General features: G+C 52.0%; 9 protein-coding genes across 9 annotated transcripts; 2 read left to right on the plus strand and 7 right to left on the minus strand.

Moving 5' to 3' along the window:
* Window positions 1–236: 236 nt before the first annotated feature.
* V2A60_009471 (ankyrin repeat domain-containing protein) lies at window positions 237–1640 on the minus strand (the record flags this gene model as incomplete). Its single annotated transcript, XM_083260736.1, has 1 exon — window positions 237–1640. The coding sequence occupies one exon, from the start codon at window positions 1638–1640 to the stop codon at window positions 237–239; it is 1404 nt and encodes a 467-aa protein (XP_083116862.1).
* Window positions 1641–4951: 3311 nt separating this feature from the next.
* V2A60_009472 (uncharacterized protein) lies at window positions 4952–5179 on the minus strand (the record flags this gene model as incomplete). Its single annotated transcript, XM_083260737.1, has 1 exon — window positions 4952–5179. One exon carries the CDS (start codon window positions 5177–5179, stop codon window positions 4952–4954), a length of 228 nt encoding a protein of 75 aa, XP_083116863.1.
* A 3028-nt stretch (window positions 5180–8207) lies between these two features.
* On the minus strand, window positions 8208–8477 carry V2A60_009473 (uncharacterized protein; the record flags this gene model as incomplete). The annotated part of the gene is made up of 2 exons (XM_083260738.1): window positions 8208–8375; window positions 8436–8477. The coding sequence occupies 2 exons, from the start codon at window positions 8475–8477 to the stop codon at window positions 8208–8210; spliced, it is 210 nt and encodes a 69-aa protein (XP_083116864.1).
* Window positions 8478–8922: 445 nt separating this feature from the next.
* On the minus strand, window positions 8923–9744 carry V2A60_009474 (uncharacterized protein; the record flags this gene model as incomplete). The annotated part of the gene is made up of 1 exon (XM_083260739.1): window positions 8923–9744. The coding sequence occupies one exon, from the start codon at window positions 9742–9744 to the stop codon at window positions 8923–8925; it is 822 nt and encodes a 273-aa protein (XP_083116865.1).
* Window positions 9745–12471: 2727 nt separating this feature from the next.
* V2A60_009475 (uncharacterized protein) lies at window positions 12472–12870 on the plus strand (the record flags this gene model as incomplete). Its single annotated transcript, XM_083260740.1, has 1 exon — window positions 12472–12870. One exon carries the CDS (start codon window positions 12472–12474, stop codon window positions 12868–12870), a length of 399 nt encoding a protein of 132 aa, XP_083116866.1.
* Window positions 12871–13342: 472 nt separating this feature from the next.
* On the minus strand, window positions 13343–14737 carry V2A60_009476 (arylsulfatase; the record flags this gene model as incomplete). Its single annotated transcript, XM_083260741.1, has 1 exon — window positions 13343–14737. The coding sequence occupies one exon, from the start codon at window positions 14735–14737 to the stop codon at window positions 13343–13345; it is 1395 nt and encodes a 464-aa protein (XP_083116867.1).
* Window positions 14738–15584: 847 nt separating this feature from the next.
* Window positions 15585–17092, minus strand: V2A60_009477 (uncharacterized protein; the record flags this gene model as incomplete). The annotated part of the gene is made up of 2 exons (XM_083260742.1): window positions 15585–16785; window positions 16908–17092. 2 exons carry the CDS (start codon window positions 17090–17092, stop codon window positions 15585–15587), a joined length of 1386 nt encoding a protein of 461 aa, XP_083116868.1.
* A 1282-nt stretch (window positions 17093–18374) lies between these two features.
* V2A60_009478 (nucleotide-diphospho-sugar transferase) lies at window positions 18375–19470 on the plus strand (the record flags this gene model as incomplete). Its single annotated transcript, XM_083260743.1, has 2 exons — window positions 18375–18423; window positions 18521–19470. The coding sequence occupies 2 exons, from the start codon at window positions 18375–18377 to the stop codon at window positions 19468–19470; spliced, it is 999 nt and encodes a 332-aa protein (XP_083116869.1).
* A 612-nt stretch (window positions 19471–20082) lies between these two features.
* On the minus strand, window positions 20083–26472 carry V2A60_009479 (uncharacterized protein; the record flags this gene model as incomplete). Its single annotated transcript, XM_083260744.1, has 3 exons — window positions 20083–20097; window positions 20150–26245; window positions 26299–26472. 3 exons carry the CDS (start codon window positions 26470–26472, stop codon window positions 20083–20085), a joined length of 6285 nt encoding a protein of 2094 aa, XP_083116870.1.
* Window positions 26473–27177: the final 705 nt, after the last annotated feature.

A 27177-nucleotide genomic window follows, 5' to 3' on the forward strand; every position in this document is an offset into this window, starting at 1 on the left:
GCAAAAGTACCTCCATGTACCCCCTCGTTTTCGTTATGCAAGTAGTCCACTATCCTGACGCCTGACGACCCCTGCAGCCAGTCGATGAAGCTATCGCGAAGCCAGAAACAAGCCTCTCGGGAGGCCTCTTTTTCACGACATAATTTACACGTAACTACTATATAAAATATATCTTTAATCTTTTACTACCACCTACCCTTACTTAGTAGACTACTTTAGCTCTAACTATACCTTTTTTAATCACTCTTAGCACCCGCTTCTAGTAGTACTTGTATAACAGCCTTATGCCCATTGCTTATAGCTGAGATTAATGCTGTCTGCCCCGAGTCATCAACTTGGTTGACTTGGGCGCCTTCCTCGAGCAAGAGCTTCACCACGCCGACCTGCCCGCTCCTTGCAGCACAAATCAACGCTGTTCGACCGCCAGACCTACAGTTGACGCTGGCGCCGGCGGCGAGCAACAGCTTTACGATGGCCTCATGCCCGCTATTAGCAGCGTCTGCTAGCGGGGAGTCATCGTCCAGACTGGCTTGATCATTCTTGGCGCCCGCATCGAGCAGCGCCTGAATAGTGGCAATGTGTCCAACCTGGACAGCTCTTCGTAACGCCCTGCACCCGCGGGAAATTTCATCAAACTTGGCGCCCGCCTGGAGCAGAGCTCTGACAGTAGTATCTTGCCTGTTCTCGATCGCCTGCGACAGTGGCGTCCAACCTTCATCGTTTTTATGCGAGACATCAGCGCCGTGGGCTAGCAGGGCCTGGACGGTGGCCGTGTGCCCCTTTCCTGCAGCCCACAAGAGCAGATCTTCTCTCTTGGTGTCTCTCGGGAGAGTTGCGGCACTGCGTGCCAAGATAAGCCCCATCTCTTCGTGCTGGTCTTCAACTTCACTCTCCTGGAGCAGAATCAGCGCTCCCGCATGGTGCCCATGCACCGCCATAACATGCAGTGCAGCCCGCTTTTGCTCTCTGTTCATAGTCCCAACAGTGGCTTCAGTCAGCCACCTCGTTATATAATCGTGACCGCACCGCGCGGCATAATGCAGCGCGGTCTGGTTGTGCGCGTCGCGCGCCATGAGCATGGCCGAAGTTAACATCAGTCGATGATGCTCGATAATTCTCAAGGCTACCATGTGATCCCCTCTTTTTGCTGCATAGTGTAATGTTGTTCGTCCACTAGCATCAGATAACAGCTCGACTTCAGGTCTCAGGTGCAAGACCACTTGGTTGAAGTTGCCCCGATCTAACATTTCGTGAAACACGGCTCGTCCCACTCTATCGCGTATTGCGAGGTAGTTTGGTCTTTCTTCCCACATGTCATTGAGAAACGAATTCTGATCCATGGCATCCTCATTGAATTGAATTGGCTGATGCACCGCGTAGTGCAACGCTGGCTTCCCTAGGCAATCCAGGATCTCGATGTCGATGGTCCGGTGGCCAAGTAGTGTTTTCACCACCTCGTAGTGTCTGTTGATCGCGGCCCAGTGCAGCGCAGTTCTTCCGCCGTTATCCCGATGATTAATATCGCACATTCTCATGAGCTCCTTCACTTGCTCGTTGTGCCCAGCCGCAGCAGCAGCCAGTAGTCCGGAAGCGTCGGCGGCTCCTTCGCCTCGTACGCGGCGCTTGCAACACTTGGGCATGACGGGAGGAATACTTCTAAGTAGAATTGAAAAAGGCTTGTTATAAATGATTGTAAATTAACAAGGGATTGAAAAAGGAGAGATTGCTCTAGAGCAGTAGAGAATAGGATTGGAAATCAAGGAAACAGACGCCAAAATTGACTGAGCAGAGTAAGAGAACGAGCTTTGGGTTTGTCTGTCATCTTCCGCGTTCACTTCATCCTCCTCATAAAAATTGAAAAGTACTATGACGGTATACGTATCATAAGATGCCAGCATGACCTACCGTCGAAGAACCTGTTGGGCAACTATGCACGCGGACACGCCTAGTCGGGCCTCAATGCGTCGGGCATTGCGGCACCACACAAGGCAGCCCAGTCGTTATACCCGTACCATGCAAGTGATGTAGCCATGTTATGCATGTCTTGTCTATCTATTGAAATACAGTCCTACTCAATACCATTATACCAGTCGTTCAGATTCGGCCAGAAATCGTCCCGCGCCACCGTGCAATGCTTGTCACTTTTCAGCCATGTCCCGTGCTGGTAATCCCAGCCGATCTGCTTCCAATATGTCTGTAGCTTTTGTCTTCAAATTTGTCCTCAAATGAGGGTGGGCGCTTATATTTACGCCATAGCCAGTATCCTCTGGCATCCCTGATCTGCACCCATGATTATCGCTCGTCCTCTGCCCTTCATTTCGTACCAGCAATATCGTGGCTCTCAGCTGTCAGACTTTGCAACTGTTGACCAGTGCAGAGCTCACTTTGCTCCAATTGACAAAAAACCGTCGAGACCGTCCACAAAGCAGTCGAATTTGCGTGAATACAACCATGGCCGCTAGTAGAGCGGTGAAATGCTGTCTCTTGTACTTGGCGTGCATTGTCTCTGCTCAGAACGACACGTCTTCCGCTGATCATCTCAACCAGAAAGTCGGTTGGCAAGATGGTCCCAGAAGTCGAGGGACGTTGAGTATTATTCTGAGCTGTGGGACGACGATATTTGCGTGCACTTGGAGCATCCAGCATCTCAACGTCCCAGGAAAGCGTGACACGTTCTGGGTCAACCTGGGTCGAAGCGCCAAATGGATGATCATTACCATATTTTTGCCAGAATTTATCCTCGCACATGCGATTTTTGAACTCGACATGGCGCGGCAGGCTATGAAACGTCTGAACAAAGAACCATCACAAGAGGCCCTCGAAGCGGAAACATTTTCTTGGCCTTCCCGACTATCTGAGTTTTGCAAGTCGGCACCTTCATTATTCACCACATTTTGCCAGTCAGCAATTGTCACACTTCGATCTCTCTGCAGCAGGAGAAAATCAGCAATTCAATCCCTCGAGAGAGACGTGGAAGAATCGTCAAAGCTGCAGGAAGTTAAATGGACCCTCACACATTGCTACTTTGCAAACATGGGAGGTCTCTACTATGAATACAAGCAGCCAAGCAATGCTAAAGAGAATCAGAAGAATGTTGATTATGAGGCATTCGATAGTCGGACTGGGACGAACGAAAGCAGAGTGATGAGATTTCCACTGACTGCATTTCAATACGCCAAACATCGCTTGGCGCTCTATGATCCTGAGCTGACTGAGGCTGCTATAAAAGATAGAAGCAAACAGGACGTATTTGCCAGGCTCGTGGCTGTGCTACAGATTTCATACCTCGTTCTTTCTATCGGCGTAAGGAGAGTCAGGGGACTACCTTATACGCAGCTAGAGGTTGTAACGTTGAGTTTTGCAGTCTGCGGGATAGTGACATACTTGTTTTATTGGTACAAGCCCCAGAATGTCAAGGTCGCCATCCAGGTACATCCTGTGCCAGAGTTTTTCTTGCCTAAGGATAAATCCTCGGATCCTATGATACCCAAGAGACCCGAGTTTTTCGAGCCAGAACAAGACACCTTTTGGGAGATTCTAAGGAACCACCGCCAAACCAATAAACGCAGACGTATAATTGAGCGCATTCCCAATGATAATATTCCCCAAGAGTCCTCGGAAAATGCACACGCTATTCTTCCTGTATTGTCAGTGCTTTCGGTGGCTTTCAACTGCATACATCTTCTTGGATGGAATGCTGAATTCCCTACCCAAGCCGAGCGCATCGCGTGGCAGACTCTACTCTTGTGCTCAATCGTATTTCCGGTCATTGGGCTCACTGTCAGTCTTTTATCTCAAATTATCATCCCAGCAGGCGATCCACAAACCTTTGTCATTGGTTGCAGCAGAGTCTTGCAAGAGGTATCATGGTACCACCCCAACCAGGATCAGATCCGAGGCGCGCAAAAGGCGTTGGAAAATGCGTGCCACAGTAACGATACAGCCCCCAAACGAAGAACACACTTTGGCACAATATTCCCTGGCAAAATTACAGCATCGTCTTGGGACAGCTTCTCACGAACAAAACAAGTTGACTCTGAACAATCACCAGGCTCCTTATGCAATTCTGATCTTCAGGAAGATCCAACGCGAACATTACGGGAAACTCTGTTTCTATTCATGATTAGGGAGACTTTACCTATAGAATTGCCTGAAACCTTTAGGAGGGACTTTTTGCTCCTCATGAGGCATCTAGAAGGGAAGTCTACGAAAAAGCTCGAAGAAAATGCTAAAACGTTTGTCTTCCCACAGAGAGACCTTATCCCAAGCTACCTGAACCTATTGGTTTTATATATAACGAGTATAGCCTATGTATTATCTCGATTAGGGATTATTATTTTGGCGTTACTGAGCTTAAGAGAATTACCAGAGCGAGTATATATTACCACTTGGGTAAGGGATATTCATCTAACATCTTAAAGAGGCTTCTACAGTTATAGAAAATAGCTATTATCTACCATATTCTTTGACCTCGATACTATAACTAAACCTCAGTTCAAGACCTAGTAATAGGACAGTCACAGCAAACTTGCTCATGGCGCGAGCTATCATGGTATCTCCCAGAAGCTGTTGTTTATCAAAGTCAGGGCGTGAATGACTTTTGTCAGTACGCGCGTGTATGTCAACATTTCCATTACATCACGAGAGCTGGAAAGGAATTTCTCCACGTGTTTATTACTGATTCTTTGGCTGTCTAGTCCGTAACCCACGAGTTGTAATATCTACTGACAGCCCCCAAGCCCGAAGCAACAAATCCCGATACCAATGATTGGATGTCATATTCGTACACTGACATTCTATTGCCCATGGTATCTGCAAAAGAGCTTTTCCACTTTTCAATCGTCTCGGGAACTGACTTGAGAAAGTAGGTGAATGCTGTCTGATAGTTAGCGACTTTGAGCCTGCTTCAGCACCACCTGAATGCAATTGCGATCTTACATTGAGAATTGGTTTACTCGCAGTCAGAGTTGGCACCGTTCTGGCCGCAGCAGCTGTTGAACTTGCCGAGGTTGCCGCCAGTACCGGCGAAAGCACAGTCGTCGCCAGTCCAGCGACCACCAGACTGAGCGCAGCAGTTGCGGGACGCACCAAAGTTGATGTTGGATCCAGTGAAGCACTTGCAAGCCTCGCCGGCGGCGAAGAGAGTGGCAGCAGCGATGATGATAGCAGAGACCTTCATATTGACTGAAAGGGTGGTTTTACTGTGAGTAAAAAAGATGGTTGTTGTTGTAGTTGTAGTTGTAGTGTTGGGCTGTGTTGTTGTGTTGACAATGGATTTGGTTTCGAGAGAGAAAGAACATGACCCTTTTATACTTGATCCAGTGTCTTCTTGTTCGTTTATTGTTCCGTATGGCGTAACCTAGGGTCGGAGACTTTGCAAACATATCAGCAGCCACCGACGATCCGACTTGCGGCACAGCGGCCATCTGCCGGCAGCATTGCGACGGCCCTGGCATTACATCACAGGCTATCAGGCTTGGACATTATTGGTGGTGAAACACTCTAATAGGTAATTTTTCCCGCCAACTAGAGGTGCATAGATCCACAAGGACGTTGAGATGCAGGTTACGAGCCATGTCTTTTGCCGTTTTTGCGTGTCTGTGGACGCTGACAAGACCTGACTGCATCACGCTATTCCAGTCACCTTCATGGAACGGGAGAATAGAAACGTCATTGGATATTGAAGCTCGTTTAGAATTGAAAAAAAAGTTACGCGTGCAGTGCCGGTGGCAGGGCGGGGGTACGAACATGGAATCCAGTGACTTCTGGGACGTTTTCCACATGTCTCAGCCCGTTGTGGAAACAATGCACTGTCGGTCTAACAGACAGCTTCTTCTTATCAAAACTACTTTCATGACTGCACAATCTGACCAGAAGAAAACGCAAGAATTTGAAGTACGTTTCTAAGGCTGTTTGCAAGTTTTGTAGATTCTTAATGATCAGAAAGCTGATGAAGACGATGAAGTTTGGGAAGCTAGGGAAAAGAGGCACAAAGTGTTGTCCCTCGGATGCTACGATACGAGTCCACCTTTTGCAGCCTTGTCAGCTCGAGCTTTGTCTCTCAGACAGCTGTCAGGGTCCGTCCCAATGTCTCTAGCCACCAGCCCCTGTGAATCTCTTTTGTTGGGTAGCAAGGTAGGGTAGGTATCCTGCCGACAGTTTTGCCCACAAGAAAGATATTACCCAACAAGGATAGAACGTCTGATTTCCTGGTGTCTTGATACTCTTACCAGAAGAGCTGGCGAATTTTGCCGTCTATGATTCAGTGGCGATTGGCTGCTACAATAGACTCGACGCATCTAGCCCCGACCACCCGCCCGATTCCGCCTCATCGCTTTGTACATTGACCCTACAGCTGCCGATCTTGGACCGAAAGGGTATGTTAGTTAAGCCACAACTATGAAGGGGGTGCGCCTCGTCTGACATGCCGGGTATAATTCATAAGGTCTGTTTACCATCAGCATTTCGTATTCCACAGCACAGGGTGAGGTAAAGATCGCAAGGCAATGTACCTTTCAGTTATTGTCAACCCCTGTCTTTCAACCAGGAACTGGCATACTGGTAGAGATGCATGTGGTTGCCCTGCAAGCATCAGCTACTCAACCAGTTCTGATTTCACTAGTAAGTTGGCGACACCCCGGACCCATTGCCGCCCGCTTGGCAGCATCAGAGCAATCCAAGTGAGTAGCAGCGAGCCTGATTGAAACTGTGTGACTGGAAAGGCGTCTTCTCGTGCTCGTTAGGTACAGAGTAAGTAGCGGGATGATTGCCACCTCAGCCCGGCGCCGGCAAGCAACGGTACACATGTGTCCCATCACTTTTCATCCATGAGTGCCGTGGCGGCGGGGCGATGACTGACGATCTAACATCCGCAGCTTCCCCCGGCCCGGTGTTATTAGCCCCCAAGTACGGAGTACCCGCGCGCCCCAGCCCCCAACATCGTGATGGCGTAGCGGCCCTCCGCAACGTTAATTAACCGGCAATTATGGAAAGAACAAAGTGGAGTTCGTTCCGGTTCTTCCTTGGCTCCCTCGGAGACATTCTTCCACTGACCAAATGTTTGCAAGACAACACGCCACATTCAAGCAATTTTTGGTACTAGTGTCCAGTACACGCATCACTATATGCGCTCAAATGTAGAATGCATCGGGTTCTTCTCGTCCATGTCCTTTCTCACGTTAATACACGCCACGAGGCCTCTTCTCTGGTCCCTGTCAGACTATACCAACAACAGTATGTCTCCGCAGCTAGCTGCTCTTACTCTGCCTTGTTGCTTCCCCCGCTTCATTGCTTCCCCAAGCCTTTGCCCTGCCTGGGTTGGCACGGTGTTGGAAGCGGTACCAATCCGTCAGTGCCTTGGGCAGTGCACATGGTTTGAATCCTGGTAGCTTTGCTTCGATATGAGTTTGAGCCCCATGAAAATGGTCAATGATGCGCTATGGTCGCCAACAAGAGACTTGTTTTCGCTTTTATTTGCCCATTTGGTCAGGAGTGATAACTAGATGCCCCACTGCAGACATCGGTTCTTTGAGCGGCGACTTGATCTCGTTTACTTTGGCAATGAGTGAGTGGAGTATGAAATGAAATGTTGCCAGCCACGATTCCTGTCGGCATTCTGTGGACCTACCGATGTGTTTGCCAATTTCACTCTCCAAAAGAAGAAGAGGGGGGAAAAAGAATAAATGTCATGTGGTATGGAGCCGTCGGCGAGGGTCCATTACGTACAGCAAAAGTGCATACCGACGCGGTCAAATACGCTGATAGGATTATCCTCATCGCTGGCTTGGAAACGTGATGCATGGCATCTGTGATGGTCAAGCTATTACGTCGAGGCGCTCTCTATAATGAGTGAAATTCGTTTTATTTCTGTAATAATAGCCTGAGACTGTCCTGTAACAAGCTTAAAAGCGATGCTACTGTTCGCTGGCCATCTCTACTCATGGATGAATAGCTATGCACTTCAATGGAGCAGCATACGACAGACCAATCAACGGATTGCATCGAGTTTCTTACAGCGTGAAGGAATGTCTCTACAAAGTCTACATTCGTCGAGATGCTTTTGTTCGTGATCTTTTCTTTTTGTCAATATCTAGCTCTGCGCCAATTCGTACAATGAAGACGCCATATTTTCGAATGTGGTATGTAATGCCCCCAAGTTTGTCGGGGGCGCGAGAGCCGGTGGCGCATGGAAAAAGCAAACTGTTCGATTACACAGCCGCCAGAAACTTCTTATTGATGCGAAATCGGACGATTCCTAGGAGAATAGCAGAGATCAAAGCCAGGCCACCTGCATAAAACATGGCAGGACGGTACGCCTTCAAGCCACCACTAGCTCCACCAAAAGCTTCGAGCAAGTAACCGGCAATAGGAGAGCCCTGCGGTTGTGTGTTAGATGGTGCTATTCTTTGGCCATGGCCAGTGCAACGTATACATACCAAGAGATAACCTCCGGCCCAAGCAGTCATAATCATGCCCATGACAACACTCACTCGCTGACTACCGAAAATACTAGTAGCAACTGTGGGTGTGCAGGAGAAGAACCCGCCATTCGACACACCATTCAGAATACAGAATATTGCGAGCGGAGCCAGAGATTGCGAGACCGGCCAGATAACGAGCATGCTAAAGGCAGAGAGTAGCAAAGAAGCCAGTAGCACGTTTACTGGGCCAAATCGGTCGCAACAAAAGCCGCAAAGAATGCGACCGATGGCAGATGACAATGTGAATCCAGCCACAAGACCAGCTCCCGTGCTGGAAGAGAAACCCAACGCTTGGTTATACAGGGGGAGGAAGAATGGGGGAACAAAGATGGGGAAGTTGCCTACAGCGGCACACAGCCACAACAGAGTGAAGTTTGTGTTTTTGAACAGTTTCCTGACGAGGAGTTAACATCTTTACTTGGGACCGAAATCTGGCGGCGACTTACATGTCAACGAATCGCTTGTCGGGAATTTTTGTGCGTTCCGTCATGAACCAACCCGCGAACAATCCAGTCGCAATAGTCACCAGACCAAGTACGCGGAAAGCCCATGCGATACCCAGGTTGCGAATGAGCGCATCCATGAAGAAACTGTTTGTCGCTCCACCGAAGCCACTCCCTGCGAAGATGAGACCATTGGCGAGACCGCGCCGGGTGTTGAAGTACTGAGAGGGCACCGCAGCCACGACGGCGAACCCGCAGCTGCCGCCGGCACCGGCAAGAAAGCCAAACGTGACGAACAGGCCGGGAATGCTTTCCGTGCAGAAGCTGGCGAGAATGCCGCCGAGGCCCATGGTGAACATGCCCAGCATGGCGAGCTTCCGCGACCCCAGCCAGCGCCGCATGACAAAGGCATCCAGCACGGCGAACCACGCGGGCATGGACGCCTGCAGGGATCCGATAAAGGACAGGGTCGCCGGGCCTGCCAGGCCCTGCTCGACCAGCTTGCGCTGGACGACGCCCCAGGCGTACGTCGTCCCCGACGCCCACCACATGAGCATGGCGCCGCTCAGGACAATGATCCAGCCGTAGCCGCCGTCGGGGCATGCTTCGTCGAGAGCTCGGGACGCTTCGATGATGGCGGCGTCGTCGTCGGTGGCGTTGGCGGGCGTTGGCGGCTGCGCGACGCGCCGGCGGGTGGTCGTCTTTGTATTTAAGGCGGCATCCCGGCCGGCTTCAACGCCTGTGATGATTGGCGCAGATGTGCTCGCGGAATCGTAGTCGTTCAAGTGAATGGTCGTGGTGGCAGTCTGGGTCGACGCCATGGCGGAAAGCGTACAAGTTGGGCAGCACTGGGCAGGCCGTCACCGTTGTGTCGAGGCGATCTTTGAACTCGTATCTGTAAGGACTCGCTCAATCCACCATCAGTTTTACTTGGCGGAGAAGAGGCCAATTCGCAAGAGTTTGTAGGGCGATGTTCAAGGAGGCAAAAAAAAAAAAGAAAGAAAGAAAGAAATGGCAGCAGGATCGAAGCAAAGTACGGAGGGGTAGGCCGAGTTGGTCTGTCCAATTTAGCTAGCTCGCTGCTGACGGATTATGATGCTGACACAAGATGAGTCGAGGTGCATCAGATGGCCCACACAAGCCGAACCATGTCCGACGCAGGAATCAGACTGGAGGTAATAAGTAGCATGGCAGTTCCATGGGCAGAGGTATAAACCGCAGAAAGCGGCTACCCTCGCATCATCCGGCCGATCATTGTTCTATCCACACATGGCTGTCTCAATCAAGGTAGCCGGAGACTGCTTGTTCCCGGCCCTCGATGAGTGCTGGACAACTAAAAAGGTTTGTTGCCCAGACTTGTTATGACAGCAGCCTCATCCTGCGAGTCTCGTCCTACGAATCCAAGGCGTCATGTGCTCCTTGGCTGATGCCAATACCTCTTCCCAGCTGCGATCGCAAGATACTGCAGAGGCTGGACCCGGAGGCAGGTATGGAGTTTGGATACCAGGAAGGGAAACAAGCAACAACTAAATATTACATTATCTGCTGTAATAAAAAATGGCCAAGTATGAACGTCCAACAGTGGCGGAGTTGTTAGCGTCGCACTACGCAGCAGCCTGCGCTATGCTCTTCATAGGAGATTGGTGTATTAAAGAATTAATTAAGTCTCTCTCTCTCTCTAACTTTTTTTTTTCTCTTTTTTCAACACGCTAGATGATCATAGATATTTATAGAATACTAGTTATCTATCAAGAGAAAAGACTCCAAGTGTGACAGCCAACAAGTACTCGCTGAAGGAAGGTGGTGTTTTTGGCATGTTAACATCGGTTGACTCCTAGTCATAGACCTCGATACACATCTCTACAGGGTAAATACAATACTGCGCCAGGTGTTGTTTCTTTTCGATTTGAAACGGAAACTCACGCGAATAAATAACTTGATTGGGACTGAACCTACTCTGTTCATAAGTCTCAATGTCTCTGTAGACATTTTGAACATTTGATTAGCTGTTTACTCCGGCAGTTCACGATACGATGTATAGAAACTTGTTGTCAAGGTTTGTGACCATTTATTGCCCGCGTGCAAATCACCGAAGTTGTAAGCAGATGATGAAAGCAGCGAGAAGAGACTTTGGGGCTTCGCACGGCTAGCACCCTTTGTTTCTTTTTTTTTTCTTTTTTTTTCTTCTATTGATGCAAATAGAAATACTCTCGTTCAATGAGAATGCCGCCACAGTCATATCCAAACAGTGACGGCTTATTGTAACAAGAATCGAAAAATGACCAACGAATGACATTGAGAGTATGCCATACCGAATTGAGACAGGCAAAATTTGCCGACTCATGTTTCAGTCTGGTTCCTTTGCCTAGTGGAACAAGTTTGTCACTTTTATCAGTTGAGAGAATGAATTACATTGTGGACTGATTTTCAGACATTTGAACTTCAAGGCCCCCGAACTGTTGCGATTAAAGCCAAGAGGGACATGAGAGCAAATAAAGCTTCTTCCAAAACCCTTGGTACATTGCGATCGAGGTGATCGGATTCTACTTCAAAGAAAAGGTCGCTAAGCTTACAGCGTCCTGCGGATGAGATAGACAGCCGTTTCGCATAGTTTATTGATTCTCTTACAAGTGGGTAGAGGCCAGGTGCCTATTCTATTTTGACAAGCCGCTCTTTTGTGCGGGCTGTGAAGAGTGACAACACCATCCCGAAAACAAGTGTACCCGAAAACAAGTGTAACCTTGTGAACTTGAACTCAATATGAGAAACCTTGCGCACTGGATTCGGCCGACCGACAGCCGTCGTTCAGGACCATGAAGATGGTTGCTCCCAAAACACTTGAACCTTTGAGCTGAATTTGGACAGCCATGGCCCTTGCATCACTTCGCCGAGAGACAAAGCAACTTGTGCAGTGGATCGAAACTCTGCCAGTACGGATCTGGTGTCTCCCAATCTTCCAACTGGCCGAGGGCCGCGCAGTCCAGTCTATGAGCTACAAAGCTTGTTTTGCAACCAGGGACAACGCAACCTGTTTATGGCTCATGCAACGTAGCACGGTGCTCAGGGTATTTCGTGTCCTTTGAATCCGGGCAAGTCGGGACGCTAGTATAGCCTTTCAAGCCGGGTCTTGTCAGCCTTGAATGGATCGAGAAAGGCTGTACAACGGCGAATGGAAAATTAGTACGAACCAGTTTTTTTTTTAGCAGCAATAGACTGTAGCAGATAAGCGAAGGAAAAAATTTCACACAAAGAGTTCCGGATGCGTTGCGTGGCAAGAAATCCTACCTAAACTGGTGAAGTCGTGCTGGTTTTGGTTGGAGATCGGCAACTAACAGATTTTGACGCATTCTGTGGGCACAGCAACCTGCCAAAAGCGGCGACTCGCCCAAGTATACTAAATTTACGTTGCAAACCTTGATCTCGAGGTTGTTGTTTTTGAAACGCATTGAACGTCTATAAAAGGGGAAGAATCGAGCTTCTCTGTCATGACGAGGAAGCAAAAAAAAAAGCACAAATAATTTCTTCATCATTCCTCCTCCTCCGCCGCAATGAAAGTCTCTTCCATCCTCACCATTGCCTCCGGCATCGCCGCCGCCTCCGCCGCCAGCTGCGTTGCGGGCGGCAGCTACGACACCATGGGCCGCTACTCTTGCAACCCTGCCCACCAGTACCCCAACGGCCAGAGCTGCCAGACCATTGACGGATGCCCTCTGCTCGTGGACGCCAATGGTCAGCCCATCGTGCTGAACAGCGCCCAGGCCACTGCGACCGGCACCCCCATCATTCCCAACACGAATGGGACCAACGGCACCAACGGCGGGAATGGAGGCAACAACGGCGGAAACAACGGCGGAAACAACGGCGGTGTGCCTCCCATTGCCAACAGCGGTTCAGTCCTCCAAGGCGGCTTGGTCCTTGTCGCGGCTGCTTTGGCCGCTTTCATCTAGATGTATCTATAGCCGGTGCAGCGTTACTCAAGGGGAGTGGGAGAAAACCGTTTCTTTTCTATCTTGATATAGATTTTATGGCTTGATACTACCACTTTTAATTACCACTCATGAATTTTCATTTGTTCTGTGTCGTGAAGATAGGGCCGTCACAATGAGACAACTGTTGCTGTATTTGCAGACATGGCCGGTCACTTTGAGTGTAACACGTCGGCCGATGCAAGTCCACAGATTTGAAGTATGAACCTCCATTCTGACAAAAGTAGATTGCTGTGACGGTTGGAGCAGGTCTGGAAAGAAAGTGTCGCAACAGGATGGAGTGCGCTTCTAAAGTTCTTCATGTGCTACTTAGAGAAAAGTTCAGTGTATTTCTCAGGTTTCTCAGATTTCTCAGCCCAATGCAAACATGATCAACCGCCTCAACGGAAAAGTGCAACATTAGTGAGCGAGCAATCAAGACGGACTGACGGATTCAGTAGTTGTGGCCATGCATTTCCATAAATTTCTTCCGCTGAGGGTCTTCCGGCGCAGGAAAGTTTAACAGACTTCTTTCCAGATCCGTGCGCAGTCTCTCCATCGGTTGGAGAACCCACCTGTTGGCTGTTGCGACGTCGCTCTCTTCTTTCGGATCGCGAATTAGGTTAAACAGGTAAGGCGACTCGAGTTTGCCCGTGGATTTATTGACAGCCGGCGACCAGATCAAATGCATCTTCCAGTCCCTCCACTTCATGGCGAACAAGTCGTTTTTGATGTAGAAACAGAATCCCTCGCGGGGACACTTGACCGTGGTGGGGTTCTTGAAGAACTCGGTCTGATCGACGCCATCGATGGGCCGATCGTCCGGTGGACTACCCCCAGCAATAGAAAGGATGGTGGAGAAAATATCGGTAACATGGACAATCTCGTTCGATACTCCTCCAGGCTGAACCTGGCCTGGCCAACGGATGATAAAAGGCACACGAAGGCTTCCCTCCATGGCAGTGTGGTAGGTGCCCGTCCACGGGCCGGCTGTACCGCGCCAGGGCTCTCTAAACTCTGGCCCATTGTCGGAGGCGAATATCACTACTGTGTTGTCGCGGAAACCGAGCTCGTCGATGTGGTCGAGAATCTGTCCCACGCGATAATCCATCTCCGCAAGGGCATCGGAGAAGAAACCTTTGCCAGTCTTGCCATCGAAATCCTTGTGTGGCAGGGTGGGAAAATGGAGGTGCACGAGCGGATGATACAAGAAGAAAGGCTCCTTCCTTCCTACTTGTCTATTCAGCCAGTCTTTGGACTTTTCCACGAGCAATTCGTCAATTAGGCGACGCTGTTCAATGTCGTATATTTTGACGTTCTCGGACTCGCTTCCTGCCACACCCTTCATGATGTAAGGAAGCTGGGCCACGTCGGGATCAAAACCGAGCGAGCTCGTAAATTGGGTCTCGTCACTGGTGCGAGGAATGCCGAACCATTCATCGAAGCCACGATCTGATGGATATCGGCCCTGCACATCACCCAGGTGCCATTTTCCATGGTGCGCAGTCGCATAGCCCTGCTCTTTGAGACGCTCAGCCAGCGTGATCTCGTAAGGCGCGAGGCCCTGGGGGAAGCCTGCCGGAACGGCCTGCAGGCAGCCTGTTCGGATAGGGTGACGGCCGGTCATGAGGGCAGACCGGGTCGGGACACAATCACTCTCCACGTTGAAATTCTGCAACTTTAGGCCCTCGGAGGCGAGACGGTCGATTCGGGGCGTCGGCGCACCAACCAGAGTCCCACCACCATAGCAGCCGAGCTCTCCCCATCCGAGATTATCGGCCAAAATGAAGACGATGTTCGGCTTGGATGAGATGGCCTCCGCGGGCTGTGGCAGTCTGCGAAGAACCATGTCGAAAGCCGGCAACTCGATAATTGCCCTAGAGTTTCAAGAAGTAGAAAAAGAGACTAAGCAAAACCACAGCTAGCGTTCGAGATAAGCAGGCCGGTAATCTACTTATATGAGTTGCTTCGTAGCGAGCCGGGTTTCGCTGATGCGGGGCAGATCGACGGCTTTAACGCTGGATTGTAGGTTCGGGTTTGGTGCTGCTGCGACAGTCCGCCGGGTATAATCACCGTATCAAGTAGGAAACTGAGCGAGGGGAAGACGCTTGTAGGCTGTGAGACCATGCTCGCGGCGAGATACGCATCACAATGGCTGATGCTAGTGCTGATTACAGCGCTTGCAGGAAGAGCACGTCATTTGTGCTTACGTACATCTTCACGATGCCCTGGATAGGTGCTCTTTGCCACGGAAAAGGAAGGGTTTGATGGAATTACTTGGTTTGCGTGGAGCGCTTGCGTGTTCTGACCTTTTGATCACTCTCGACAAGAGAGCGATTGGCCCTACATGTGAGCGAGGTGAATCAGAGGTACTTTGAGCATTGCCCTATGCCATGGCTGCCGGCACTGCCTTGACAGATTCGCCAGGTACGCATGGTGGGAGAGGGATGGGAGAGGGCTTACTCAAAAAGAGACGCGGTAATTATCCGTCAATTATTCATCTAGGCTTTCGTGTTTCTCTTCCTCGCCATCTACACATGTATATTTTTTTTGCTCACTTCTTGGCTTTACCATCCGGAAGCTTCACAGTATAGTTTTCCCAGTCTGACAGCGCCTGTATCCATCACTATATGCCAACGATGCGCCTTGCAATCAACTCCAAATACTGAAAACTAACTCGCAAAATACAACCCGATCTAATATGAACTTCGTTTCTCATCATCCTCCCTCTTTAATTCTTTGGTGGCCCTCCTCACCTGCACGAGCAGCGCACAGTAGCTGCCCAGTATCTCGCCCAGCACCCCGGTATCCAGATCGGCATAGAGCTTCAGCCTGCACTCTCGCAGCAGACCCCCCGAGGAGCCGTCGGGGGCAGGGGCAGGGGCAGCAGGGGCCGCGCCAGCGACCCTTCTGCTCTCCCAGCCGTCCACGACGGCCACCAGCCGCTCGTAGTCGTCGACGAGGCACAGCGTGGTGCTGAGGGCCGACATGTCGGCGTCGCGGAACCGCCGCGACACCCACAGCAGGTTCCCCTCGGTCGACTTCCAGCGCCAGATGGGCATGCCGCCCCAGAACTGCGTGCGGAAGCGCTTGGGGACGGGGGAGACGTTGACGGTGGCGGGCCGGCACGCGGACGGGGGGGAGCGCGCCGAGTACGCGGGGGGTCTGCTGGACGGCGTGTGGAAGCTCACAGAGTAGTTGTCGCCAGGAAAGAGCCGGATCAGGCAGGTCTCGGCAAAGTCGTCGGGCGGCGAGCCATCACTGCCGGCCGCGGTGTGTGGTGGCGGTGGCGGCGGCGGCGGCTGGTCCTTGTCCGATGCCGCCGCCTGCAGAGGCAACGACGCAGCAGCGCCTCGCATGGTGACTCGAATGTTGGCGTCCGAGTTGGCGTACGAGCCGACGTTGACCACATTGTTGAGGTGAATCTGGCAAAAGACCTCTCCCTCGCCGGCCTCCCATTCCTGCAAGCTCGCCGGGCGATCCGGCCCCGTCATGATCATGCACCGAACCGGGCCGCGCTGCCAGTCGTCCGACACGAGCTTGACCCGCGTCTTGGCCCTGAGCGCCGCGAAGCGCTTCGAGCACGTCTTCATCTCCCTGTCCGAGATCTCGGGCCGCGGCCCCAGGGGAGATCGGGCCACGCGCATGCCCCCGGGCAGCCGCGCCAGGTCGGGCCGCCAGTCGTCCTCGGCGGGCGCAAAGTTGGCGTCGGACACGTCGGCCGCGATGGTGAAGCCGTAGTCGCCGAGGCCGCCCGTGGTGATGGCGAGCCGCAGGCCGCAGCGCCGGCAGGAGTGGATGGCGAACTGCGGCTTGAACAGCAGCGGGAGCACGAACAGCATGGCCCCCAGGGTCAGGGGCGCAAAGACGATGGCGACGGCTGTGCAGGCCGCATATCTGGCACCAACCAAACCAAGTCAGCCACCATTCTCGTCCGGCGGGGGGGGGGGGGGGGGCAAATGTTTTTCAAGGGCAAAAATCGAGCGAAAATCGAGCGAAAAATCGAGCCAACAACTCACCGCCATCCCGCAAGCCGCTCGTTGGCCAGTACTGTGGTGCTTCCATGTCGACAGGCCGGACATGTGACAAACTTTCCGCTCTTGTATGTGAGGTTGACCAGCTCCTGCTGCTGCTGGCGGAGGCTATCGTGACTAGTTGCCGCCGCCGCTGGGGGTGGTTGGTGGGTGTCGCGTTGGGTGCCCATCGTCGCGCGGCAAGGTGTGCGACTTTCTGCAGATTTTCCTTGGAGCAAAGATGAGTTTGGTAATTGATCTTTGCTGTTTAGGCTTTTGAGAGGGGCAAGCGAGGATATAAAATCAGGGTCAACAGGGAATGCGGCAGAGCCGCCTCGTCGGGGAAATACCACAGCATCGGTGAATTAGCAAAAAGGACCATTTTCCCTCGCGTGAGGGCACATGACACTAGGACATTACACAGCCAGGGACCAGCATGCCGCCCGCTGGTAAAACGTGCAAAATGCCCGCCAAGACTGGGCGTACAGCATGGAGTTTTGGAGCCGCCGCAGACGTAGCAAGGCAGAGAAAGCCTTGCCGAGTGAGGATGGTTCACATGGGCGAATGTGGGTTATAATCGAGTTCTCCATGTATCTAACCGCATACGTCAGTTTAGCGATATGGGACAAAGAACGACTTTGGCCGTAAAACCGGTCCTGAATCGATTTGCTACGCCAAATCCAGACGACTTGCATTGTTGATTACCATGCTCTAGACCATCTTGGCTTTCTTTCTATGAAAGAAGACTGTGTAATGTAGTGGCATGGCACGCTTCAACAATGAATCTAGCACCCTTGCAGTGGTACTGACGGCGCAATAACCTTATTTTCGTGGACTACCGCCGATCCCCGGTCGGAGCTGGAGTGGGCATCGACACAGGCCAATAACCAACCCATCTTGGACGTTCAACGGCGTCCTCTTCTGCTTTCTTCATTATGTGCGGCAGTATGCTCGGTGGCGGCATCTAGCTTGTCAGGTTTTGCTCGAACAATTCATGACTGTTGGCATTGCGCAAAGTAATACACAATGCTTTGCGACAGTTTTGCCCTGGTCCTGCTCTTACGTCATTTCTTGCCACGGTCATAATACCCGAAACACAGTAAACGCTTTATTGTACAGCCTGTCCGCTTGTTCGATTATCAACACCCAAGAGTCTGTTTCACAAGTGACGGGCATGCAAAGATAGAATCCCATTTGATCGATACAATCCCGATCTGCTGCTCATAATTAGCGTCGGCCCCATCTCAAATCAACAGCGCCGACCGATGCACGCCGGTGACTCGCGGGAGCCCACCAATCGAGCACGTCACTGGGGGCATCAATATCCATCCTCTGATGCCGATAAGGGAAAAAAGGTGTCGCGCATAGTTAATTCCCGCAGCTCGCTTTCTCCCTCTTCCTCTCTCTCTCTCTCCTTCTCTCTCTCCAGCTCTTCCACACGAAGCTTTTCTCTCCCAATTCCTCGCCGTCACAATGACACAATCCGCCGCCAGGCGCAAGAGAGCCGCCGACTCGGACAAGGGTTCGTGGAAAAAACCGCCCGAATTGCTGAATCCCGAACTCCTCCCCCGCTAACATTGTCTCTCGAACCCGCGCCGCCCGCCCGCCACCACCAACAGTCTGGGCCACACTCATCACCAACCTTGACTACCTCGCCGGCGTCCTCACGCTGGACCACGCCCTCCGGCAGGTCCGGTCCGCCTACCCGCTCCTCGCGCTGTACACGGACAGCTTCCCGGCCGAGGGGCTCGCCGCCCTGGCCGCGCGCGGCATCCCCGCGCAGCGCGTCGACCACCTGCGCCCGTCGGCCGGCTCGCGCGACTTCTCGGCCGACCCGCGCTTCGCCGACACCTTCACCAAGCTGGCCACCTTTTCGCTCGCCGAGTACGACCGCATCGTCCAGCTCGACTCGGACATGCTGGTGCTGCGCAACATGGACGAGCTCATGGACCTGCCGCTCGACGACCCGGACCTCAGTGCCGCCGCCACCGGCGACCCCTCCGGCAACGCCGCCGCTGCCGCCCGCTCGCGCCGCGTCTTCGCCGCCAGCCACGTCTGCGCCTGCAACCCGCTCCGCAAGCCGCACTACCCCGACACCTGGGTCAGGGACAACTGCGCCTTCACCAGCCAGGCCGCCGACCCGGACGCCGCCCAGCGCGAGGGCGCCGACCCGCGCGGCCGCGCCGTCGCCATGATGAACGGCGGCCTGGCCGTCTTGCGGCCCTCGGCCGCCCTCTACCGCCAGATTGTCGACAAGATTGAGCGCGACGGCAAGGACATGTACTTTCCCGACCAGGAGGTCGTGTCCGAGCTGTGGCGCGATCGCTGGGTCGCCCTGCCCTACGTCTACAATGCCCTCAAGACCATGCGCCGCAAGGGCGTGCACGACGACATCTGGAGGGACGACCAGGTCAAGAATGTGCATTACATTCTCAGTCCCAAGCCCTGGGACGAGGTCGATGACCAGGGCAACTTCACCGGCCAGGATGAGACGCACAGGTGGTGGGTGGCGGCCAATCAGAAGAGAAAGGCCGAGGAAAAGCTCAATGGCATTACCGATGGCTATTGACGAATCCTATCCCTGCATGTTTCCTGGTGGTCGTTTTCAGAGGAGTTACCGGAGTTCAGGGAGAGAGAAAGACCGCTTGTTGGCACAATTGTGCCTAAAGTCCTTCATTCATACACGTATAATCGCGGCATGGGGAGCTCACGACCAGACAGCAAGTGCCATTATAGACCTGACATCTGCGTCTGGCTAATTTAACCTAGACCAAGAGTTTTCCTCGTTTTCCTCGCTTTTCCTCGCATGGTGACGCTGCCTCGGGTTGTGATCCCCCGCTGAGTTGTAACATTAAAACGTCAGGCCTTCATTTCTACACTTAAATAACAGTCCCGTATCTGCAATTTCATTATCCATCTATTCTATTCTAGTGCTATCAAAACATGGGTCATGACCCAACATATTCTTGTCTTTCAATCTACAAAAAGATTATACGGTCGATATCGTCAAAATGAAAACAGAAAAAAATTGCAAAAGCTACCGTGAATACAAAACTCCAGACAGGATGCGCAAAACAGACAAATTCGAACAAACTGATAATCTCGCTTGCCATGCGTTGTGCTGAGTGGGAATATGAATCGTTAAAGTCGTGAGGCGGGTGTCACCGCACCAAAATGTGATTTAGTGCTTGTATTTCTGCCAAAATATTAGTAATTGTGTCAGGATTAGACGACAATGGAGAGCATACCTCGTCTGCTCTCCTTCTGTTACTCGGGTCCATTGCGTTGGTGGCGCCCAAGAGCGTCTGGCCAATGACCTTGGTGACCCCAACGGCTGGTCGGAAAATAATGGTCGGTGCTCGCTTCAACACCACCTTGGCGACGCCAGCGGCTGATGCATTCTCCATGACTTCACCCGGCACCGCAATAATGGCATCTCTTGCCAAGTTGACATCGCGCGCCAGCGATCGGTAGCCCCCCCGGATACCCTGGATGACGCCCGTAGGCTGGTCGGCGTACAGGGAAATCTGCTTCTTCTCTTCCTCATCTAGCTCGTCGTTGTCCCAGTTGGCTTCTTCTGTGCGCTTCTCCGCAAGCATATCCTCAGCACCAAGCAAGGCATATTGTGTACCGACAGCAAGCTTGGCTCCCAGCTTGACAATCTCCGTGCCAGTAGTACGCGCAAATGCCGTCGCACCCTTTGAGATGCTTCTGAAGACTCTTCCATCCTTCTGGTACTCACGGATTGGGATCTCGACAAGGTCCTTGAAGCCGCTGCCAATATTAACAAGCGACCGCACGGGCGCCAGTCCAGCAATAACACCAGGCAATTGATTCGTTCTTACATCCGGTGTCCAAATGTCATTGAGGGTCTTGCCCAGACGGTCGAACCCAGACACACCATAAATGATGATGTGGCGCAGAACCATGCGAGATTCTTCCAAGACGATAAAGTTCATGAACTCAGTGGTATGTCCTGATCGAAGCCCAGCGTAGTCGACACGCTTAGGCTTAAAATCGAGCTTCACTGGAATACTATTTATTTCGGCACGCTGGACAAAAGGTACATCGCTGGGTGAGGCATGTACAGGGACCTTGTCGTCCTTGAACTCGAAAAATCGCGTAATAAAGTCCAGTGCGTCCTGGTCAACATGTAGTCGCAAAGGCAGGAGCGTGGCTCTGAGCACAATTTCCGATGCTCCAAGCTCTGGTATCGGCTTGACGTTCAAAATTTCAAGATGCACCATACTGGTACCCATCTCTCGTTCGCCTTGATCTTGATCATACGTGGCAAATTTGCGCCACGTAGACGTAGGGACATGGTCAAACACATCCAAGTTCTGGACACGAACATCGATGCTGCTTTGTGTCTCACCAGATCCTGGCGGGTACACGACCAGGTCTGCTTTCACACCTTGCAACTCAAAAGTGATCTTGTGGTGCTTGCTTCGGCTCAGCCGCAGTCGCTTGGGTCTCGGCTGTTGGCGTCGCATTCCGCGTCCTGTCGTTGTGGTAAACGCAGTAGTGGCGATGGACTCGGTTTCGGTCGCGGCGTCGTTGAGTCCCTCGTTGATGGCTCGGGACAATTCTTGAGGGTCGCGATTCGCAGGGATGCCGATGTAGATTGAGTTGAAGAGAAAGTCGCCGATGGCTTCACCATCATCATATTCTTCTTCCTGGATCTGTGCACTAGCAGTACGAGACTGCCGTTCGAACGCTTTGTTCTCAACTTCCTGCACCGCTTTGCTAATGGTATCACGAGTATGCTGCCAGTCATATCCATCAAACAAATTCCAGATGACATGAACATCTCGCACCGACACTTTGACAGGGCTTCGTGCGACAAGCGTGGGGGGTGCACTATCATATGAGTTTTTTGATGAGTTCCAGACCTTGGCTACCTGCTCGCCAGTCGTGTTTTTGCCATAGTAGTCCTCGTGTATTTCGAGTTCTTCACTGTCCACCGACCCTTGACTTGCGGCCGGCTCAAGGCCAGTAAGCAGTACGCCTTCGGTAGTATCCTCCATTCGGGTTCCATCGGATATCATGCTCTTGGTGGCGTCAAACAGCTCCTCGCCTGTCGATTCAGTGCCATAGTACTGAGAATCAACGCGAAAGGGACTGTCGCTTCCGCCTGCATCCGAAACGCTGCCAGCCAGCTCTTGAGCACCCGCAAAGTCCTGATCAAAGTCGTACTCGCCTTCAGATCTACCAAATGCCTCTGCAGAGATTGAGGCCAGGAGATCTTGCATCGGCACAACATTGGTTCTGTATTTGTTCTCCTTGGCTGGGGGTGTTGGGGGCTTTAAAGCATTCGCAAGAGTGATCAGCGTTTGAGTAGAGTCGGCACAAGTTTCTAGAACGAGCAAGTCATCTCGAAGATCAATAACTACCTGCTGTTCACCATCTTCTCCAGGCGCTACCCTGACGACGACCATGGCTGACGAGATGTAGCAGATATCTACGTATCCCAGAGAGCATAGTTCGGCAACAAGCGCAGAAGTCGTAGACGAGGCTGCTGCTTTGAACCTGGGAGATGCAGGCTCAGAAATGGCTGTTGATATATCGTCTATTAAGAGCAGTGAAGCCTTGTTCACATTGAATGTGGCTTGCATTTGCTCATCTTTGGGTAGCATGACGTCCAGATGAGTATCCGTAAGGGCGATAGTCAGCTTTGACGGCAGGTTCAACGGGTTGAGGCCAATGAGACAGTCGGAAAATGCAATGTCTAGTTTTGTCGGCTTCGTTCCTTTGGACGACTGGGTGGGAGACTGAGGCTGGCGAGCCAAAGCCGAATGAGTCTGGTCTCCAAGGTTGGCTACCGAGGCGGCGAGGCAGTCGTCAAAATCTTGGGGAGTCGCGTCTGCTCCCAATCCGAGCAAGTCCATAACAGTGTGTACACGGTACTCGACAATGAGATGCCGAAGCTTCAGTTTGATGGTAGGTTCGATCTCATCACCAATTATTCGAACCATAAAGACTGGCCTTCGACTCGTCATTTCTTGCGTGGCGGTGAACGGCGTACAAGCGACCAGCTCTTCAACCTTGTTTCTGTTCACGAGTATATTTCCAACAGACAATGCAACCAGCGAAGGGAGCGTGATGTGGGCAACTTCAAAATCTTGAATCTCGCCAGCAAAGGTGCCTAGAGAACCACCGACATCAACGCTGCCACTCATGCGTTGGATTTTTCCGAGGGTGAGGAGCCCTGGCCGATCATCTTCGGGTAGATACTTGGCAACGGTAGAGAGCTTGGCAAGTTCCTCGGCAAGGTTGGGCAAGACTGCCAGTTGACTGGTATTTTTGACCCGGATATTGACACCATCCACAGCCGCGCGAAGGACAGAGCCCTTTCTTCGCTGTCGCAATAGCGTATCAACCATGATTTCGTCGGTTGTGTGGTCATACTTGACTTTAGATGGGATAATCAGCTCGAGAAGCTTCTCCAGATCTGAATTGCTGGGCGCAGTCAAGAACTCGAGGCGAATGCCACTGATGTCTGTACTGATGGCTGGTTCTGCCATGGAGCCTCTGATATAAGGGCCAGACACTCGAAGCAGGCTACATGCAATCCCGATGCCTTCTTCCCTGCTAACAATCTTGAGCGCATTACTTTCTGACGAGACGCTGCAATCTTTCCCGAGAAGTTCGATAAAGGTACCGCCGATACGAACGTTGAGCTTATTTTTGGAGGCTAGCGATTTGTCTTGAGGTTTGATTGGTGCATCGAAACGAACACCTCGTGGCTTCTGCGGCGGTGTCGGTGGCGTTTTCACGGGTGGCGTGCCGGACGTTATAGAGGCACTCATATTGAGGAAGCTACTGAGACCACCGAACCAGCCAAAGGTCTCATCTAGGCGCTGTAACTCTAGCTGGAATACCAGCGGCAGGGTTTCCACCTCTGTCCGAATTCCTTCTGGTGACTCCAAGACTTTGATGGCGATATCGTTTCCGGCCGATAAGAAAGCATCTCGCACAGAAGTGCTCATTGGTTTACCGGCATCAAATGATAATATGTCCCCGTCCGCATACCCAAAGCGAAGCCGCTCAAGCTCAATTTTGGTTTCATATGACGTATACGCCGCACTTGTCTGGGACGTAATGGGGGAAACACGCCGTGACAAGGCCAGATTGTTTAGTGTCAGGCTGAGTAGAACTTCTTGTCTGAAGTCAAATGCAGAAGGATCTAAATACCGATCGGAGGTGTCCGCAACGCCGCTAAGATGGTTTAAGAAGTTGAGAGAAAGCTGCTCGAGAATAAGCTTGACTGGCAGCTGCTGGCTTTCCTTCTCGACTTTCTTTGCAGGTGCTGAAACTTTCGGTGAGATGTCGGTCTTGACAGAACTGAGCAGCTTCGTCGTGATCATGTACAGCAGGAAGGCGATGGAAGCGTCAAGGCAAACGGTCATTGGCGACATGACAATTTCCAGGCTGTCGTCCAACTCCAAAGTTGATGAGTTTTGTCTGGCATTCTCGGCCCTTGAAAGATGCACAGAAAACGCACCGGGAGTCTGGGGGTATATAGAGCGATTCATCGAAGCCGCAAGATGTGAAGTCGATTCAGCAGTGGTTGTTTGCACTTGGATATGGCGGTGCAGAGACGGCACATATATCGACAAGTTTTTGAACTCGAGAATTTTTTTGACAACTTTTGTTGGTCCTTTTGGTGTTGGCGCATCGTCCGCTACGAGATTGTCATCGCTGAATTCTGACTCTTTTGATAGAGAATCTTGCTCGGTTGGTACCACAAGCTTCTCTGAAATAGAATTGGCCATAGCAGCAGTCGACGTGTCGGGTTCAGGAGAGGATCGCGCGATCTGGGTGACGGAATCCTCGCCCCAGGCACCAGGTATAGATGGCATGCTAGAGTATGCCTGTTGCGTTGCTTTGGGTGCTGGCTCTGTTTCGCCCTCAAACTCGAGTTCTGCTCCTCTTTCCGCAGCAGGAGCCACGTCCTGCTCGACTCTAGAATGAGATTCTGGCTCAGACTGGGGCTCAAACTGTGACGCATCAACCGTGGTGTCACGTTCTAGTTCTAGGCTTTGAGACTCTTCGGTGTTCATTTGAGGTGCACTTGCTGCTTCGGCAGGCTCTGGCGCCTCGTTGGCCAGCTGCGACTGCGCGACACCGTGAGAGAAGGCGCTCATGTACATGCTTTCAGCCTCCTCATGGCTATAGAGGCGGGATTCTTCCAAGTCCTCGAACTGAGTTCCATCAGCGCTGATATAAGATGACTGCAGATGCGACGACTCCATATCAGAGGCGTTAACACTCGCCGGACGGAAAGGTAGCTCTCGCATGAAACCTGATGGAGAAATTTGGGGTGCCAAAATATGTTGGGAGTTGGCTACAGAAAAGGCAGGCTCCTCATCGCTGTCGGAATGTATAGATGCTCCGAAATCGTGATATACCGATGCTCGGGGAGTTGAAGGATTTTCGTCACGGTTGGTCTCCATCTCGTATGGAATAGCCAGCGCTTCCTCGCTATCTGCGAGATGGTGGTCGGGCTGCTGAATCTCGGTTGATTGTATGAGATGTTCTTTAAAGCTTTGCTGGAAGTGAATAGACTCTTGTGACTGAGACATGGATTGTGGTATGTCAGAGGGCTCTCTTGAGGGTGGATTACGCGTCATGAGGGGCGACGAGGTTGAAGATGGGGACAGCATCGAGGGCGATCGCGAGAGGGTTGGGAAGACGTTGGCCTCTGATATTAAAAACGCCCGAATATTGTCTATAGAGATGTGACGCTTGCCCTCCTTGTGAACAATCTTGGGCGCATCGCCAAGTCCGGCAACGGGGGTGGTGACTCCTTCAATATCAATGTTGTCGAGGGAAATCTGGAAAGAAATGGGTTCCAGACGGTTAGAACCGAGTTCGGTCGGTGTTTCCATATGAAGTTGAAAGTTGACCCCTTTGATCTTGACTTGCATGCGATCGAGGATACCCTGCAAAAAGTCGGCGAGGAACAAGGGGAGGGACAGTGGTTGACCTGTGCCCGTAGGATAACCGTCCTCGCTGCCATCATCGCTCATCGATATCGACGCCCCAAGATCTTGTGTTTCGGCATCGAGAGCTTCCTGAAGCTTGCGACGCTCAGCGGGAGATTCGGTGTCGAGGAAAGACTGCGCGAGATCGACGGCATTTGGGACGGAGTCGTCGCTTTTTGGGGTCTGGTCGGCCGGGGCGCGGTCGAGGGCGTGAACTCGCAGCTGCACGTCGACACCATCGACGTCGATTGTAATGGGGCTGCTGTAAAAGTCCATGGGTATAGTGACGCGGAGCAGCAGAACCTTTGACTTTTGGAGTGCAAAGGCAGGTGGGAGGCTCAGCAGCTTCTGCAGTTTCTGTGGCCAAGGTAAGCTGAGGCAAGGCAAACTAGCTCCTCTGAAGTACGTACATCGAGTTTAACCCCAACATCACGAAATTCAAAGACGGTATTCTTTCCAAGGGCGAGATCCAAGTTGTCAAGGTTCAGGGCGTCGGCATCGAGTAGCTCCAGGCGTGACAAGGCATAGCGTAGCAGCCTCTTGGGCATGCTGGAGCTCGTGAACGACGTGAATAGCGAGGCCATGGTGTATTTCGGCAACACCAACTAGGATAGGGCCAACGATGTACTGCGAGCGCAGTTGGGCAGATGCCTTTAAATCACCACACGCCCGTCAAGATGCGGGGGAACGCGGTCATGGCGTGGGAGACGGGGCGAGCATGGATAGCGTTTGAATGGAAATTGGAGGATGCCGAGATGAAGAGTCTGCGAGGAAGCAAAGCCGGCTGGCCAAGTTGCGGTGCAGCGCAGCCGGTGTGTGAGTCCGACAGCTTGGACAGGCAGGTGTCGGGATGACGAGCGACGAGCGACGAGATCAAGCAGCACAAAGCAGGGTAGCGAGCGGGTGACGTGTGTGGTGTTTTGTAGTGACAACTGCGGCGGTTGAGGCCTAGAACGTGCCTAACTAGCGGGTACTCAGTACATTTTGGGGGAGGAGATGGAGGGCCAGGGCCAAGAGACAGTTGGTTGTCGGAGGCCCCGCACATGCCCGCGAAGGCCCGCTATAGGTGCCCCAACTGCCCCTCTGCGCTCGTGACTGTGGATAGTGCGTTCAGTGGGCTTTCACAGGCCTCTGGATTGGCAACGCTGTACTTGCCCAGGTACCTTAGTACTAATCTAACTACGAGGTAACTATCTGAAAGTACCAACCTAAGGTACCTTAATACTAAGGCGGCTAGGTACGGAGTACTACGGGAGGAGCACAGGATTAAGGTCTGCATCGATAACAGG

The sequence above is a fragment of the Cordyceps javanica genome, chromosome 6, assembly GCF_051103115.1.
Source record: "Cordyceps javanica chromosome 6, complete sequence".
In the NCBI taxonomy this organism is placed as follows: Eukaryota; Fungi; Ascomycota; class Sordariomycetes; order Hypocreales; family Cordycipitaceae; genus Cordyceps; species Cordyceps javanica.